The sequence below is a fragment of the Suncus etruscus genome, chromosome 5 (assembly GCF_024139225.1).
Source record: "Suncus etruscus isolate mSunEtr1 chromosome 5, mSunEtr1.pri.cur, whole genome shotgun sequence".
In the NCBI taxonomy this organism is placed as follows: Eukaryota; Metazoa; Chordata; class Mammalia; order Eulipotyphla; family Soricidae; genus Suncus; species Suncus etruscus.
The window spans coordinates 153123255-153142281 of NC_064852.1; the positions used below are offsets into that span (position 1 = coordinate 153123255).

The 19027-nt window shown below is 44.4% G+C and overlaps 1 protein-coding gene across 1 annotated transcript in view; it reads left to right on the forward strand.

Annotated features, from left to right (window-relative positions):
- NIPAL2 (NIPA like domain containing 2) overlaps window positions 1-19027 on the forward strand; it is a 69593-nt gene that overhangs the window by 23362 nt on the left and 27204 nt on the right. Inside the window, exons 4-5 of the mRNA XM_049773910.1 lie at window positions 4084-4143; window positions 16307-16428. Of these exons, the coding sequence (XP_049629867.1) occupies window positions 4084-4143; window positions 16307-16428 (182 nt within the window). The remainder of the gene's footprint in view (window positions 1-4083; window positions 4144-16306; window positions 16429-19027) is intronic.

Genomic DNA, 19027 nt, shown 5'->3' on the forward strand with positions numbered 1-19027 from the left:
TCAACATCAAGACATATAGTAATCTGAATGGCTAAAAACAAAGAGAAAGATAATTCTTTAAAGCAATAAGGGAGAATAAAGACCTCAAGTACAAAGGAAGGAACATAAGAATCAAACCAAGTCTCTTATTTGAAACAATTCAAGCAAGAAGACAGTGGAATGACATATTTAAACTACTGAATGAAAGAAACTTCCAACCTAGAGTCCACTACCTGGAAAAACTCATTCATGTGAGGAAGGACTAAAAACATTCTCCAAAAAAAAAAAAAAAAAACTCGCACTATTTGCACTAACCAAACTACTCAGAGATGAATTACATAATCCAAACACCTAATTGTAGCAACAACTCTATACAATACAATGACACAACAACCCTCTCTGTCAATAATCTCTTAAAATGTCAATGGACTAAACTCCCCCATTAAAGGACACAGAGATTGGGTTGGATTAGAAAGCAAAAACCAGATGTCTGCTGCCTGCAAGAAACACACCTATAAGAACAGGACAGACACAGGTTTAGAATAAAAGAATGGAAATCAATTATTCAAGCCAATGGAAAACAAAACAAAACAAAAAGCTGGAACAGCCATTTTTATATCATACCAAATTGCATTCAACCCCAAGAAAGTGCTCAGAGACAGTGAGTTACTACTAATTGATCAGGGGATCATTAGACCAAAAAGTACTATGATCAACATTTATGCACCAAATGTAGAGCCAGCAAAATATGTAAGGCATCTGCTTGCAAACCTGGAGAAACATATGGAAGGAAATGTGACAGTATTAGGAGACTTCAACACACCACACACCACTATTGCCACTAGACAGACCCACTAGGCAGAAAACTAGCAAAGACATAAGAGCCCTAAATGAGAACTAGAAGAACTAAGACTAATGGCCCTATTCAGGGCCCTTCACCCCCAGAAAGAGGAATTCTTCTCAAGTGCACATGGAACCTTCTCTAGAATAGACCAGATCACGCCTTAGGATATAAATCTAACTTGCATAAAATCACAAATTTAAGAATTACTCTTGTCAGGTTAGGGGACCATATGGTTTGCAAGGCAAATACCCTCCCCACTGTACTATTATTCTGGCCCCATGGGGCCACTGTTTTGATTTGGATTAGTTCCTTTCCATCTTGCCAGGTCCCAGCAAGCACCCTTGTTTTGATCCTTCCCTATGTCAAAGCAACACTTTCTCCCTGGAAGCTCAGTCCTGCTGCAGGCATGTTCAGGATGGCTGTTTGGGAGGGAAGAGACCCATTTCTCTCAGCCTGTCATCTCCTCAGACCTTCGTCTCCTTTCTTCCTTCTTCCTTCCTCCTCCTCCACCATGTGATGCATTTAATATAATGCAACCTTGGTAGCCTTGTGTCGGTTCATGCTGTGTATAGATGCATGTCTGGGAGCAGTCTGTATAGACATATGTCCCCAGGCACACTGTCCCATGAAAACAAGACCAGAAGCCTCTGGTTCTCTCACAGATGAGCCCCAAGACAAAAATAAAATGCCCATGCCAAATGCCAGAGAGAATGCCCCAGAGAAACTGCCTCACGCTGAGCCCATTCAGACTGTCCAGTTGACAAATGTGTCCTGGATTTAATGCTTTTCAACAGTTGATCTTGAAATTCTCTTTCACTTTGTGACTTCGTTTTTGACTCTAGAAATAAAAGAGGAATCTCTTCTCTTTCTAGTGTTCATTAGGCAACAGTTGTTATAGCAACAAGGAGCTGGGGTTGCCTTGGACAGATATGATCACCAGTCTATGGGAATACTCCCACATATTTCTTTTCTTCCCACTTTCGAAAACACACACTACCCCACTTAGAAATCATGTTATTAGCTGTTTCTCAGACTCTGTCTTTGTTTCTCATCTCAGCTCTCATTTTAACCATGTTTTGCAAGATAAATGACTTATAGGTGCCTGCAGCATCATCATCATCATCAGAATGTTCTTGTTTGTTATTACTTTGCTAGATAAATAAAACAAAAACTTGTCATCTAAAGATTCTTAGAAAAGCATGTGTCCTCTGAAAACAGAAAATAACGTGAGAACAGAGGTTCGAATTAAGCCTTTTTAGTTTTAGCTATAAAAATAGCTCTAAGTGGAAGCCTGGAGATAGTACATAGCATACGAGGTGCTTGCCTTGCATGTGACCTGCCCCAAACTAAGTAGTTCTTACTTTACTGAGTATGTGTTTGTGTGTGTGCTGAATGTTTTAAAATCACACACACACAAACACACACAAGCATATGCATATATAGTAGCATCTATGCTGGCTGCATAACCCACCCACTGCCTAAGTGCGTGCATGCAGGAGGCCCAGTTCTGAACCCCAGCATGTGTGACCCCCACGCAGCACCACGAATGACTCTTACTCAGTATACCAGATGTAACCCCTGAGTACCGCTGGGTATTCCTCCTTGCCCTCCCCCAAGAAAAAAAGAAAGTAAAATAATATGAATGTACCCAGGAAAATTGTGCTCAACTTGAATAAGAGAGTACTGAGGGAAAAGGAAGAAAATAAGGCTAAGGTTGTAGTAGTTCAACAGAATGTGAGGCCCTGGGTTTGATCCCCAGCTCCACCACCAGGAAAAACAAAAGGAAACAAAACAGAGAAAGCATTCCTTATTTTAAAAATTCTTGGTGTTGATTTTTTTTAAAGTCAATTGCCCAAACAGCAGTTGTAGTTATATTCAAATTTAACTGACATCATAGATAATTATATAGTCTCATCTCCGAAGACCTTTTAATGACAAGAGCAAATGTTTGTAATATAGTCAGTTACTGAAGAAACAGGAAAGGAAGTTTGCATTAAATTCCACTTCGACTACAATAAAAAAGGAAGGACACTTACACTTTAACTACCATTTCCTCTAGGGAGGAATTCTTTCCTGATGATTTTTCAGCTGTATGTTTTTAGTGGACATTTATTTAATTTACAGCATTGTAGAATCTAAGGATCTTTCTCGGAACACCTATACATGAAACAGGATTCACCACAGAACATCAGCAGTGTTCCAGCGCTTCCTCCACCTCATTTATACTATTCCTTTCACTGCACCTTCTCCTGTAACCTATCACTTAACCTACTACTCAGTCTGCAAGTGGATTTTGGTGCTGGATTTTGCTGGGTGTTTGTTTGTTTGTTTCTTTCTTTCTTTCTTTCTTTCTTTCCTCTTTCTTTCTTTTTTCTTTCTTTCTCTTCTTTTCTTTCTCTTTCTTTCTCTCTCTCTTTCTTTCTTTCTTTCTTTCTACTTTCTTCTTTCTTTCTCTCTTAATTTCTTTCTTTCTTTCTTTTCTTTCTTTCTTCTTTCTCTCTTTATTTTTTCTCTTTCTTTTCTTTCTACTTTCTTCTTTCTCTTACTTTCTTCTTTCTCTCTTTCTCTTCCTTTCTTCCTTTATTTCTCTCTCTCTTTTTTTTTTTTTTTTGGCCACACTCGGCGGTGCTCAGGAGTTACTCCTGGCTGTCTGCTCAGAAACAGCTCCTGCAGGCACGGGGGACCATATGGGACACCGGGATTCGAACCAACCACCTTAGGTCCTGGATCGGCTGCTTGCAAGACAAACACCACTGTGCTATCTCTCCGGGCCCTATTTCTCTTTCTTTCTCTCTCCCTCTTTCTTCTTTTTTCTTTCTTCTTTCTTTCTCTTTCTCTTTCTTTTCTTTCTCTCTCTCCCTTCCTTTTCCTTCCTTCCTTCCCTCCCTCCCTCCCTCCCTCCCTCCCTCCCTCCCTCCCTCCTTCCTTCCTTCCTTCCTTCCTTCCTTCCTTCCTTCCTTCCTTCCTTCCTTCCTTCCTTCCTTCCTTCCTTCCTTCCTTCCTTCCTTCCTTCCTTCCTTTCTGTCTTTCTTTTCTTTCTGTTTATCTGAAGCTTCAATAGAGACCCCCCCCCCCACTACCCACAGTCTACTGCAAAACCCTGTTCATGTACATCATTGGTGTGTGTGTCCATGTGGTGTGCATGTGGGTAACCCTTGGGATCTCATCACATTGCAGCCAGTCAAGCAGGCGACACCCTTTGCTAAGTTTCTTTTCGAGTTCATGTTGGCGCCAGCACTGATGGCCCATTTTCTTTCCAGGCAGTGCCATTATTTCTGTTATATTTCTGAGAGAAAACTTGAGAGCCTCTGATCTATTGGGTAAGTACTTCTTTCATTCATGCTGAATTGGGATGTGAATAATGCTTTCTGTTTATGTACAGAGGTCAGAGTGACAGTACACTGGATAGGACACTTACCTTGCATGTGGCAAGTCCGGGTTTAATCCCCAGCACCAGATATGGTCCCCAAGCCCTGCCCAGGAGTAAATCTTGAGTGCAGAGCCAAAAGTAAGCCCTGGTGTGTCAAAACAAAACAAAACAAAACAAAAATACTTGCTTTAAAAAAAACTGGAACAAATGGTCCCCTGAACCCTGGTAGGAGTAACCCCTGAGCTTAGAGACAGCAATCAGCCCCCAACACAAACAAAACAAAACAAACCTGGGACAAATGATTGCAGCAGCTAGAACCTCAATTAGAGGTGCCTCTTGTTCCATCCTGGAGCTGCTGTCTGCTTTTCCACGTGAAATGTTTCCGATTTCATTCTCCCTTGATGCCTGTGATACTGACCACGGCAAATTGTTATTTCACAGTATTGTTAGTATAAATGTGAGGAAATTTTTATGAGCATAATAAAATCCCAGAAAACATCTGGATTACCTAATCGAGCATTCCACTTCAAAGGACCGATTTGTTAAAGATCATTGCATCAGTGTTCTGCAAAAGAAATGAAAACCACGCACTCAAATTAGTCGTACCCGTTGACCACCTAATTGGAACTAAGCTTTTTCCAAAAGTCACAGCAAACCCTGCCTTTGGGAGTTCGGTTTCCAAGTACAGCTGTGAACTTCCCAGCTGTGGGGAGGGATTTCTGATCTGTAGCTTCAGTTTCTGCTTCTTGATGGAAAAAGTGTTAAGGAGAAGGATTGTAGGAATTCCAGTTTTCTTCTTTGACAACACTGTATCTGAGTCACTGCTGACATATGCTGATGAGCACAGATACTGCGAATACTTTCAGCACCTCAGGATCTCCCGTCTTCCTAGGCACTCGCAGTTTGAGAAGTTGGTGCTTTACAAAAGACACCAGGGCTGATTTGCGGAGCTGGATTCCCTGGTACCTGGGAAAAGATTTTGAAAGGGTTTTGACACTTTTATTCTCTTCTCTGGTTTGATTCTGCTGGTAGAGCTTAGAGTCGATGGTGTCAAAGTCACATGTGAATTGTGTGTTTTCAACCATTTCCCATTTCCTTTAACAAAAATATATCTTATGGTTCATGAAATTTCTCGGGGGGCATTTTTATGGAATCAGAAATAGGAATAAGCAGTATGTGGGGTTCAGAAATCAAAAAAGCTAGGTGTTGCATATTTTCCTTTATTATTAAAGGTCCTACAGAAACTCTGGCTTGTTTGATCTGGCCTTTCATCTTTTGTAGTTAATGTTTAATTGAGGTTTGACCTAAGGCAGGGGTCTCAAACTCAATTTACCTGGGGGCCGCAGGAGGCAAAGTCGGGGTGATCCTTGAGTGCAAAGTCAGTAGTAAGCCTTGAACATTGGGGGGTGTGACCCAAACAACTAAAACAAAACGAAACAAAAAAAGTTTCCTCTAGGGCAGGGCCACAAAATGTTGTATGGAGGGCCGTTTGCGGCCCACGGGCCACGAGTTTGAGACCCCTGACCAAAGGTCTTTAAGAAGGTAAAATGGATCTCTTCAGAGAGGCTCATAGTTATCTTGACTATACTAGACAGAACCCCTGCCTTCAATAATAATGCAACTGAAGGTAAAGTGTGCAGATGTGTTTTTTAGGGGCAGAAAATAATGCTGGTGCATGTAGAACAGGATCCTTGGGCCTCAGCAGTCCTGACAGATTTGGTCAGATTCCTGGCAGGGACTATCCTGTGTGTTCATGTTCAGGGTCCCTCCCAGTCTTTATGAATGCCACAAGTATCTGTGCCCCCAGTAGGACAGCCAGCACCCCAAAATCATTCTCTGTGAAGAAGCACCAGTGTGGAATTAGAGTGCAGGAGGATGGGCCAGGATGAAGGGGTCACAGAAGAGGAAACATTTGCCAACACTTCCCATGACACACAGGACATGCCAGAGGGAATCATGAGTCATGTTAACAAGGCTGGTGAAGCTTCTAGTACATGCCGCACCCCAGCCACTCTGTCTAAGGATGGGGAGGCGAAAGTCAACGTCTAAACTAAGGAAATGTCACTGGTAAACTACCCCAATAGTGAAGGATATAAATTAATAGTGGTTCATATGGGTTCAAATCTAGCTTCCACATCTGTGCTGCATGGCCAATATCAAATTATTCCAGTTCTCTAAGCCTCCTTTTGCTGGCAGATAACACCACTATTTTGACCATCGAGTCAAAGGCATAAAATCCCTATTCTTTGATATTGTGCTAATTTCTCTCTATAGCATTCATTAAGTGAAGGTCTCTTCTCAAAAATGGTGTTAAGCATTTGACATGAGTTTTCTCATCCCCAGCTCTGCATATGGCCCGCCAAGTACCTATAGGAGTCATTCCTTAGCATGGAGCCAAGAATCCTCCCTGAGATCCCCATAATAGGCCCCCAGACCTAATAATCAAATCAAAGTGATAGAATCTTGTCTTAAGAAAAAGGATTTAATCCCCTAGACTCTCCTCTTGCCTCTAGGCCAGTACCTCAGATAATCACTGATTGAGACCCAACAGTCACCTTGGCCTTAGCAATTTTCTTCCACCTCACTGATAATCCTTTTGTTTTTTTAATTTGTATTTATTTTGATTTTTGGGGCACACCCAAGTGATGTTCAGGAGTTACTTCTGGGTCTGTGCTCAATCCTGACAGTGCTCAGGTTTCCATATGGGATGCTAGGAATTAAACACGGGTGCATTTAAGGCAAATACCCACTGTCCTATCATGCTGGCCCCCTGATAATGCTTTTAGCCTCATATATTTTCTGATGCCTTGAGAAAATATGTCTGTTTCTATGAAAGGCTTAAAAAATGTCCCCTACCCTTCCCTCCTTTTTTTTTTTAAGAAACTAAAAGCAAACAGGCCAGAGTAATTGATGTTGGTATTCTTTTTTCTCAAGGATTAACAACATATAAAGATGCTAAAAATCAAATTATTCAAATTTGCCAAAGAAAATCATTTATTTTTCCCTGCTTCAAGCAAATGAAAGTTTGTTTTTCCTGATGGAACAAATGAAGATTTAGAGCCATGTGGAAACAAGCTGACTTCATTCACTGCCAAAAGTGGCTCTTTGCCAGTGAGGTTTTCACCACTGGTCAGAAAGTGACCTCAACCAGGGCTCCATCTGCAAAGAGCCTACAGCTGGTCTTAGCTCAGCAACAGGCTTCGAACTGTGCTAATTCTTAGTGGATTAATAATTTACAATTACTTTAATGATGATTTTTCCTTAAAAAATATACAGCTCACCCTTCCCTCTAATCAGTCAAAACAATAGTATTTTCTTCCTTAGTCATCAAAATTTCCCAATCTAATAGTCTGTGAAATCTTTGGGCTCTCCAAAGACCAGTAATAGGTGTGGTTAACTTTCTATTGCCAACCAGGAAGGTGACAAACAGGGTGCAGAGGCTTAGGCTCCCCCACTACTCCCACAGGGTTCCCCAGATGGCCAGGGCAGTAGCTCATGCATTTTGGTTAGGAGGTTGGATTGGCTACTTTTGCTTCAAAGATGTCCCCGCCAGAGGATGCAGGTAGACTTGGTCAGTGTGGACTGCCCACACTGTGGTGCTTCCCAGCCCAAGACTTCTGATGGTCTACTGTGCAGAGCTCACTCAAGGAATGGGAAATTAGGTGGACATCCCAAATTTTGAGCGTTAGTCTGATTTATTTTATGACTCCTGGGGTCCACCTGCCCAGTAACTGATGGACACACAGGCTGCAAAAATTAAGAGGAGGAGGCACAAGCCTAGGAGGTGTCAATGAGCTTTGAAAAGTACCACATCTCATCAGTTCCACCAGAAGTCTGGTCATTCCACCAGAGGTTAGCTCTTTCCACCGGAAGTTGGGTTATTCTACCTAAATCAGGCCAGGGTGGATCTCAGAAGCCAGAAACACTGCAGTGAACTCAAGCATCCAGCAAGAAGGGTGAGGCCAGACTCAAGATTCAGGTTTTAGTCAAGAGAAGGGGTGGTCTGGGAAACCAGATGTCAGTCGAGGAAGAGCTATGTTAGTAAATCTGAAAATGTGTTGAGGAGGGGAAAAAATTCTCCCTCTACCCTTTTCTGGCTAGAAAAATCACTGAATTGACACAGACAGATTAACAGGAGGAGGAAAAAATATCCAACTTAATTTCATGCACATGGAGATGCCATATGAATAAGGAATCTGCGGTGTGAACAGAGCAACATGCTTTAGGACTGTTTAAGACAAAGACATTCTTGAAATTTCTGCCTCGGACACTATTTCAGTCCATTCTGCAGAGCTGGTTTGCTGGGGTGGAATAGGTCTGAAAGCCCTTGCACCATTTCCTCTTGTTCCAGGAAGATCCCTCTTCTCAGAGAGAGCAAGAGATTGCTTTCTTGGTTTTAGGAGGTGGAAGGTATAGAAGATTACTTCTCTGTCTGCCATTTCCCAAGCAACCCTCATTTAAAACAAAAGATGATACCACCAGGGTATCTCAGGGGATAGCTTTCCCTGAGCTCCCACACTTTTCTCATCTGAAACTTCTCTGGAAGCTCATATATTAGAATCTGACTAAGGGTGGGACAGATGGCTCAACAGGCTGAGCTCAATTCAAGCTTTGCTGGTGGGAGACTCAGGCTTCATCCCCCAGTACCACATGGTCCCCCACCCCAAGCACCACCAAATGTGGCCAAAACATAAAACGTTTTTTAAAAGCAAATCCTGAGTTGATCAGTTTCAAGGTTCCATCTTTGGTTGCAGAGACCTAGTTGGACCTATTTCAGGACTGACCAGCGATGGGCCTCTGGAGCAGACAGTGCTCACTAGATGGCACATCTCAGGGAAGCAGCCAACTAATGGTCAGGGATTGGAGATAATAAACACAGTCTGAGAACTTGAGGGTCCCAGGTTTGCAGTTGTCAGGTGTTAAGCACCGGCATTGGTCCACAGACTCACAAGCCAATGACTCCTGATTGGAAGCAACATTTGCTGTTTGCCTCCCTCCACACCTGCCATCCGGATGTTCTGCTAAACTTTCCACATGTCGTGTTGTGTGTTTTTGCTGAAGCTGACATAAACTATCCAACTTTTGTTTCAGAAAGAAGTTTTTTTTTAATTATCTTTATTTAAACATCGTGATTACAAATATAATTGTAGTTGTATGATTATAGTCATGTAAAGAACACCCCCCTTCACCAGTGCAGGATTCCCACCACCAATTTCCCAGATCTACCTACTCCCCACCCCATCCACAAAAAAGGAGAAGTTTTTATTTGCCTTTTAGTTTGGCCTGAAGAGGCAGGAGATTCCTTTGGAGAGCCTTCATCAGATATGGGAGCATGAAAACTACTCAGGATCAAGTCTAATCTTTTTTTTTTTTTTTTGGTTTTTGGGCCACACCCGGCAGTGCTCAGGTGTCACTCCTGGCTGTCTGCTCAGAAATAGCTCCTGGCAGGCACGGGGGACCATATGGGACACCGGGATTCGAACCAACCACCTTTGGTCCTGGATCGGCTACTTGCAAGGCTACTTGCAAGGCTACTTGCTGTGCTATCTCTCCAGGCCCGGGTCTAATCTTTTTTATTTGTTTTGTTGGGAAGCCAGATCTAGTGGTGCATGAGAGATCACTCCTGGCTCTGTGAATATGAGAGGCCTGGGGTTGAACCCTAGACCTCCCACATGCAAAGACCAGTCCATTGAGTTCTCTTCAGCCTTGGGATCGGGTCCAGTTTAAGATTAGCAAGACAGTGCCTGGCCCTAGAATCTACTAGCCAGAAGGATGTATTATTGAAGCAATTCCTATCCACTCCCCACAGTGATCACTCTTTCTCAAAAAATAAATAAATAAAAGGCAGTCACAATCAAGTTTATTTATTTTCAAAATAAGTCTAGTCTCAGCACATCTGGCTGCTACCAATGGAAGTGCAGTGAGAATAACTGATGACGACCCTGCAGGCCAATTTCCATCTGCTTTGCCCGAACTCAAGTTTAGCATCTTGAATTGAGCTCCCCAAAGCCCCTTGAGGCTCAGAAGCTACATATGCTCTCACAGACCAACTTCACTGGCAGCCCTCCCCCATTAACTGGGGGCCCTTTTTGTGCTGGGAGTTCCTAAAGGAGCTGAGATCCCTATGGCTGGTAGGAAGTGGCTCTGCTCTCTCCCTCTCAAGAGGAGGCTTTCAGGGATCCTGGAAGCCAGGATCAAGGCAATGGTTCTCGGGCAACCCCCGAGGTAAGTGCTGTTCGAGGAGGGCAGTCAGAAGTCCAGTTCTTTAGACATACTACACTGTGCTCAGGTCACTGCTGGCTCTGTGCTCAGGAATTACTCCTGGTGGGGCTCAGGAGACCATACGGGATGCTGGTCAGCAGCATACAAGGCAAGCATCTTCCCCAACATATTTTCTCTCCAGTCCCAAAGTCATGGCCTTTCCTCCATGCTTTTAATCATCTGGATGTAAAGGACAACTGAGCAGATGCAAATTACCATTTTCCTCTAAAAATAAGTCTAGCGATAGGACCAGGGCTATCAGCACAATTATTAGTCTGAAAGAATTTATGGCATCCTTCCAGTGATTATGAGCTAAAAAATGAGAATAATCTGGTGGGGGGCTGGGAGATAACTCAGGACTTAGGAGCACATGCACACAGACCCTACGTTCATCCTCCTAGGTAGCCCTAGATCCCCTTGAGTACCCTCCATACCACCCACTTGGTCAGCTTTGGTGACTCCTCCCTCACTCACCTCCCCATTGCTAGACCTTACCACTGAATTGCCCAGACGGGTTGGCCAAGTCTGACCAAGAGAGGCTCTGGGACCCCTAAGCACTGCTTGGGATCCCCCCCCATGCCCCCATGGAAGAGTAAATACAGTAAAGCCCCAAAGTAGGATTTGATGACAGTTTAACAGCACAAATAAACCATTGCTTCAAAGACACAGAAGGAAGGAGCATCATGCCAAGACCAAATGCTGAGGTCTGGTTTTTCCATTACCTTGCTCTTGAAATATAATGTTCTTAATTGAAGTAACATGCATTATAACATTATGAACTTCATATGTGCAGCATTATAAGCCAACTTCTACATCCACCATCAAGTTCATGCTAAAATTCCAGCTCTGTCCCTAACCACAGATGTGTCCCCATCGGCCAAATTTACCTAACCTCATCCCTCCTGGAAACCACTAATTTACTGTTGATCTAAAAGTTTATTTTTATTTCACTCATGTTGTTGGATTCTCTATGTGCCCCATGAATAAATTCGGAAAGCGCTTCTTTTCCTTAGTTTGACTTGTTTCTCCAAGGGCAGTTCTCTCTTGGGCCATTCAGGTGGGGCTGCATTTTTCATGGCTGAGTAGTATTCCACAGTAGATCTACACCTCTTTCTCCACTCATCTACTAATGACTACTGAGCTAATGCTTCCTTTTTTCATCTTCTTTTCTCACATAAAAGGTTATTGCTTTGTCCTTTGGAAATCATTTATGGCACTGTACCAATGTTAGAATTGTTTGTTCTGTTTTATTGGAAATTCCTCTGGGCTCGTGGATCAGCAAGAGGATGATAGAACAAACTTTGTAAACCAAAAATTTCACTATTTTCAAAAGACTACCAGGACTTCACTGAAGTAAGTACAGTTGACTGGGCCAAAGAGACAATACAAAGACTCAGACACCAGCCTTTTATCCTGCTGGTCCCAGTTTTACTCCCCCGCACCACAAATGGTCCCCCAAGCATCCCCAGAGGTCACTCCTGAGCACAGATCTGGGAATGATCCCTGAGCACTGCCAATAATAATAATAATAATAATAATAATAATAATAATAATAATAATAATAATAATAATAACCGTGGCTGGCACGGCTTGCCACTGTCATTCAAAAGGAAGAACCTAAATGCATTCTAAGGAAATTTAAGGAATTGTGAAGACTGTCTTCAATGCTTTCAATGCCTTATGGAGAATGCAGAGGACTTTCCTTATGGAAGACACACAGAGGACTCACAAAGGAGGCTGTAAACCATGCAGGAAAATGTCACCATCAGCACATTGCTGAGATCACTGTCCAGCACCCTGTTGGGAATTTTCAGAGGTGGCCAAGATAAAATGATTCAGAGAGAAGGATGGATCAACCAGCTGTATTGCCCAGAACTGAGGACGGTTCCTTGAGGTGGCAGAGGGCATATGAAGGTCTCACTGCTGGGCTGGAGACAGAGCTCAGTAGGCAGTGCCTGAGCTTTGCATGCAGAGGTCCAGGACCCATCCCAGCCCCAAATGGTCTACTGAGCACCACTAGAAGCAGCCCCTAAGCACCATCAGATGTGGCCTCCAAAAAAAGTCTATACAAAATCTCCATTTCATTTTCTTTCAAGGAGGGTTGAATGCCACAATTATGGACATGAATAGAAATGAGCCCAAGAAAGCAATGGGAGGATATGATGAGAGGAAACGATGGGAGACAGAAGGGTCAGGGATATGTGGCAGGCCCTGGGTCAGGAGCTGAATTCTCTGCGGGGAACCCTCTGGGTCAGGAGTACTATATATACATACCTGGGCAAGGAGGCGACTGCTCATTACCCCAAGGGGAAGACTTCCAAGACATTCTGTGAGGGGTCCACAGAGCAGGACATGGAGCAGTGTCCACTGTGTTCTGCCAGCCGAGCGTGACTATCTGCTGTACTCATGCATGAGTCATCTCGGAGAGTGGCCGTCAACCCAGCAGCGCCAGATGAGCTGAGCCCAGAAACTGGGGAGCCTAAGTTTCCCCCACAGTCTGTGGGGTTTCCACATGCCCCTGGAAAGCCACACCAACACCAACTTCAGACCAAAGGAACCTTCTGGACCCAAGACAGCAGAGCAGTTTCAGGTACTTGAGGTGTCAGAATTGCAGCAAAAGACCCCAAAGTCTGAGATGATGAACTGAGATATTTGAATTTCACAAAAGGGTTCCAAATATGAGATGTTAAACTGAATTTGGTGCATTTGTTCTATTTCACCAGCTTGAGAAAACTGGTTTTTTTTTTCCCTTCCTTTCCTCCCCAGAGCAAAATGCCGAACAATTAGCAAATCTTTTCTCCCCCATGACCAGGCCTGCCCAAGAACTCTGCCCAAATTCTTATATATGGCTTTCATTATTTTCTTTTATTATAGTATCTTAGTAGCATATAATTTTTGTTGTTGTTGTTGTTGTAAAGGTTCTCATTAGAAAGAGCTTTACAATTTATGTATGTAATTCCTGTCCTCACAGAGCATTACCGAGTAAATGGCTACATACAGGGAAGCTTATTCTCTCTGTAACTTCTCCACTGCCTGGAAAAGTTGCTATTTAGCTTTTGTAAAACACCAAATGCAGTTCGTTCATTTGGTATCAAAAAGTAGAGTTTAGGACCCTAAATCATCTAGTTATGAGGAACCGAAAATTGATGGCTTCCCACGGTGAAGTTCTTATTGACCAACCGAGAATTTCCATTTGGAGTTGGTGCTGGCTCTTAGTATACAAGCAGCCATTCTGGGGGACCAGAAAGGCAGGGGTTTAGGCATTTACCTTGCACTCAATTGACCCCTGTTTGATTTCTGCCCCGTCCCCTCTCAATTGGTCCCCTGAGCCCCAACAAAAGTAATACCTGAGCACAGAACCATGATGAAGGCCTGAGCACCACTGGGTATAATCTAAATAAAACCCAGCAAGCAGCCACATTGGCCACAGTCTTGGAACATGTTGAGTTCTGGGTTCAGTACATAGTCAAAAAATGCTGCCAAGATCCATTTGCATGCACTTCTAGTGATAGAGAAATCTTCAGTCCCCTGTCTTGTTTGGAAGAATGCATTTTCTGTCTCCCCACTCTGTGGTCCTGCCTCCCTCATGGTCCTGCTTCATTACTACTTTCAACTAAAATGTATGGATTTGCACAGTACTTCAGAGAGCCTTCCCCTATTGTTTTAAAGTGCCCTTGACTCTTTTTTTGGGGGAGGGGGGCAGACAAATCCAGCAGCACTCAAAGGGTACTCCTGGCTCTTCCTCAGGAATCACTCCTGCCAGGCTCAGGGGACCAATAGAATGTTGGGCATTGAACCCGGGTAGGTCACCTGGTAGGTTAAACACCCTACCTGCTGTGCTATTGCTCTGGCCCCCAAAAGTGCACTTGACTCTTGAATGACTTCAGGGCTGCACAAGTTGAAAATACTGTATAGCAACTTCCCACTACACAGACTTTACCAATAACGTGTAGTAGCCCGCCAGCCTTACCGGTCACATAGTACATATCTAGTCTGAGTGTGATAATAATGCAATGTGCACTGTGTTCATACAATAAAGTCTGCAAAGAAAACATTAAGAAAATCCAAAGGTGGGGCTGGAGAGATAGCATAGCAGTAGGGCATTTGCCTTGCACATTGCCGACCCAGTACAGACCCAGGTTCGATTCCCAGCATCCCATATGATTGCGCCAACCTGCCAGGAGTGATTTTTGAGTGCAGACCCAGCCCTGAGTGCCACTAGGTGTGGCCCAAAACCCAAGAAAAATAAAACTAAAAATAAATTAAAAAATTCAAAGGTGGACCCTGTAAGACCGAAACTTAACCAGGAACAACTTTGTATCTCATGATGATTTAATTTTAAAGGTTATTATTATTAACACACACACACACACACACACACACACACACACACACACACAAGAAAGAAAATTCAAAGAGGGTCTGGAGCTAAAGTACTTCAATCCTCAGCACCACATGTGATCCCTGAGCACAGAGCTCAGATTAAGCCCATAAACCCTATACACTGTTAGAAAATATATAGAATATATAGAATATATAGAAATATGTAATATATAGAAAAATATAAAGAAAAAGAAAATGCCATGGAGGAGGAGAATGCCCCTTGACAGGGCAGGACTGGATTTGTCAATAGAGCGAGTTCATATCAGTCGTTCCTGGGGGCTTCCCCAGAAAGTCGAACCGCATAGTCCACTGTGCACTGATCAAGAAATGAGTGGCCCATGAGAATGAGAATGACAGACATTCCTGACACGTGTGCGTGTGAGTTTGCCAAACTATTCCTGAGACTCCAGACCATAAATCAAATAAAACCTCCCTGCAGTGTTCAGTTTGTTGGTCTTCATCACTCCTTCAAAGGCAGTGATTGAGGTCCTTCAGCAGAACTCCTTGGGAGTGTGTGTGATGTGTTTGGGGGTGGGGGGGTTGGGGGCAGGAAGGGGCTGGAGTGGTAAGGGCCTGGGTGTCGTCAGGGGACAGTGTGCAGCAGTTCTTAAAACAGCAGGTACAGAGTAGATGGCCCGGATAGAACCTGGTGCACTCCAGCCCCATTTCCACCTAAAATGAGATCTCAACACAACCTGAGCCACCAAACACTCCTCAACCCACTCCCTTGGGGACAAATAGGCCCACAGGAAGCTTTTGAACATGCCCAGGTTCATTTTTTTTCCCCTTGGTTTCTGGGTCACACCTGGCAGCGCTCAGGGCTTACTCCAGGCTCTGCATTCAGAAATCGCTCCTGGCAGGCATGGGGGGCCATATGAGATGCCAGAATTTGAACCACCATCCATTTCTGGATCAGCTGTGTGCAAGGCAAATGCCCTACCACTATGCTCCTTCTCTGGCCCCACATGCTCAGGTTCTGACCTATCCATTTCCCCAGAGGCCATCATCTGTCTGAAAGAGCTGCAAACAATCAGTAGTTGGGCCCATTCCCCAGCTGATCCTGCCTATTTCCCCCTTTAACGGTAACCTCCAATAACAGACATGCTGTGGTCTAGGAACCAGTGCATGGATTCTATTTTAACTCAGTGATGTGGTGCAAACCACCAGTGACTCACACCTGAAGGTGGTGCCAATGTGTTAACAGGGCATCTGTGTATCACCAGTAAGACTTGCCCATCCTGGGGCCAGAGCAATACAGTAGAGAGGGTTCATGCCTGCCCTTGGCTCATCCAAGTTCAATCTGCAGCATCCCAAAGGGTTCTCCAAGCTCTGCCAGGAGCGATTCCTGAATGCAGAGCCAGGAGTCAGCCCTGAGCACCACGAAATAATAATTTCAATGGCAATAATAATATAATAAGAAACAACGTACTTGTCCTTTCTCAATTTGATCTCGTCTTCTCTGTTCAAAGGTATAACACTGGCATTTGCAGGCACGTATTTACTGGTGAACTTTGCCCCCTGCGCCCCACAGACGGTCACTGCAAGGACCATCCAGTATTACTTCGTTGGCTGGAAGTTCATGGTCTATGTGGTAAGGAGTCTAAAGCATCTACTGCCTCTGGGGTCAGCTGCTCCATCCAGGTCATTGGCACATGCAGGTGTTAGGTATCTAATATGACCTTCCCTTCCAGGACTCAGAAGTTGTAGCTCACTAAAAAATAAATATATCTGATGAATGCCAAGTTACTTAAGACAACTAACTCAGCAGTAGAAGCACCTGTGTCTCCTCAGAACAGCCCATCACTTGGTTGGTTTGTCTGATACTTATTCCTCCCAACTTCTAACTTCAGAGCAGCAAGTGTGGGGACAACACAGCATAAAGAGAAAACCAGCACCCACCCTTTAAAAAAAGCTTTTTAGGATAGGTGATACTTGAAGATGCACTTCACTTGACTCATTCTGGCAGTGTTTATATAACTGTGTCCTAGACCAAAGCCATCGCTCTGACCAAATCATTCCAGAGGAACACTAACACCAGCAAGTCCTTCCTCTTTTGTGCCCTTTTCTTGTGCTATCTCTGCCAAGGTACTTAAGTCGATTTATTTTAAAAGTAGATATAGATGTAGCTGAAGCTGTAGCACAGCACATAGGGTGTTTGCCTTGCACACAGCTGGCCCAGGTTTATTCCCTGGCATCCCATATGGTTCTCCGAGCCTGCCAGATGGGATTCCTTACCAGGAATAAGCCCTGAGCACCACCTCCTGTGGCCCAAACATACCCCCAAATTTAAAAATATATGTTCTTTCTCTTTTTCTTCTCACCACCAAAATTTCACCTTTTTTTCATCTTCTGATCTTCTCTTTGCCCCACATTTCAATCTAATGGGTCCAGCCCTCCCCTTTTGCTCAGAGTAATGGCTTCTAGGACCTCAGGCCCAGCCCCTTCTCCCTATAACCCCCTTGCCCCAGGCTCCTTTCTGTCACTGCTGAGAGCTGAGGGACACCACAGAGGAAGGAAGTGACAGCAGTAGAGAGAGGATCTTCAGTGAAGCTCTGAGTAATGGGCATGAGGATGGCTTCATTGCTCACCCACTACTCACTGTGAATTTATGCATCTGAGTCACAGAGTTGGAATTTAGTCCAAAAGAGAAAGGCAAGCCCCCACACATGGTTTTAAGAATGAGTAACTTAGGCCATAGAGAAGGTGGCACAGCAGGAAGAGCATTTGCCTTGCAATCGGTAGATCCAGGTTCAATTCCTGGTACCATATATGGTCCCCTGGTCCACCAGGAATGATCCCTAAGCGCAGATCCAGGAGCAAACCCTGAGCACTGCTAGGTCTGTCCTAAGTTAGAATTGTTAAGTCACCTTAGCCCCTGAATAGACGGAGGGAAAGGGAACCTCTCTGCCCTTTCTGCCCACAATTACAGTGATATTCCCCAGGTTGCCACTAAGGTCCCCAAGAAGTGAGAGAGAGAGAGAGACAGACAGACAGACAGACACTAATTCCAAGAGAAGTTCAGCCCTCTTGGAAGAGACTGGCCCTGAGAGAAACTAAAGCCTGTTTGGCTCCAGAAGCTGTGGAGAGGTTCAGGTAACCATTTGTCAGTTCTCATGAAACCTAGAGGATGGGAGCATCCATGCTCTCAGAGCATGGCTGCCAAGGAGCTGGGGCAATAAATAGGCCCAGAAGGCAGGTCGGGAAACTCAGTTTAATTCACCAGGAAAAGAAGGTCAAGGGGTGAGTGACTCACCCTGATTAGAGAAAAGACCTGTGAAGGAGATGGTGGGTCCACCAGCCCCCAAGCAAAAAATCCTTGAACTGAAGTGTCACAACTTCCCCGCCTGGGAGAAGGCACCATGAGGAAAATGCCTGCACACCTGTGCAGTAGCTGTTAGAGGATAACTGGCCGCAGAGCCCACACATCTCTGGGTCAGAAAAGTAAGCGCTGCTGTTAATGTTTTTGGCCCAGAGAAGCCAAGTCCTTGAAGAAAAAGCTGGATTCCATGTTCTCAAGGGAGAAATGGTTCCATAGAACTGAGAACCCCAACTTACAAGGGAGGAAGGAAGCTAGGCCCTGTCCTCAGCACCCCTAGAAAGTGACACTAGAGTTTTGTGCAAGTGGGACATGCTTAGATGGTTGGCTAGGCCTGGGACAACTGCTTAAAGAAGGGCAGGGAGAGTGCCTAAGGCCCTAGAAGATAAGGCCCCAGAAAACTCAGAGGGCCTTTTGATGGGGCAAAGATTTCATTCCCTGGGGCCAGAGTGAGAGCACAGTGGTAAGGCATTTGCCTTGCATGTGACTGACCTGGGATGGACCCAAGTACTATCCTCAGCATCCCCATATGGTCCCCAGAAGTTGCCAGGAACAATTTTTGTGCCAGAGCCAGGAATAACCCCTGAGTGCTGTCAGGTGTGACCAAAAACCAAAATAAAAAAATATATACCCTGTGTGGAAGGAACTCACAGAAGGGCTGAGCAAAGAAACAGGTTGGGTCTCCTCCCATTCTCACAAAAGTGTGCTTCATGGTACAGGGGTAAACAGGCCAGTGGAAACCAGTGCAGGGCCATTTTTGTTAGTCCAGACATGCACTGAAGAAAGCAGGGCTTCTTGGGCGGGGGGAGTGGGTTGGGGTACGTGAAATGAAGGGAGGGAGTGGATAGAAAGACTGACTGGCAAACAGAATTCC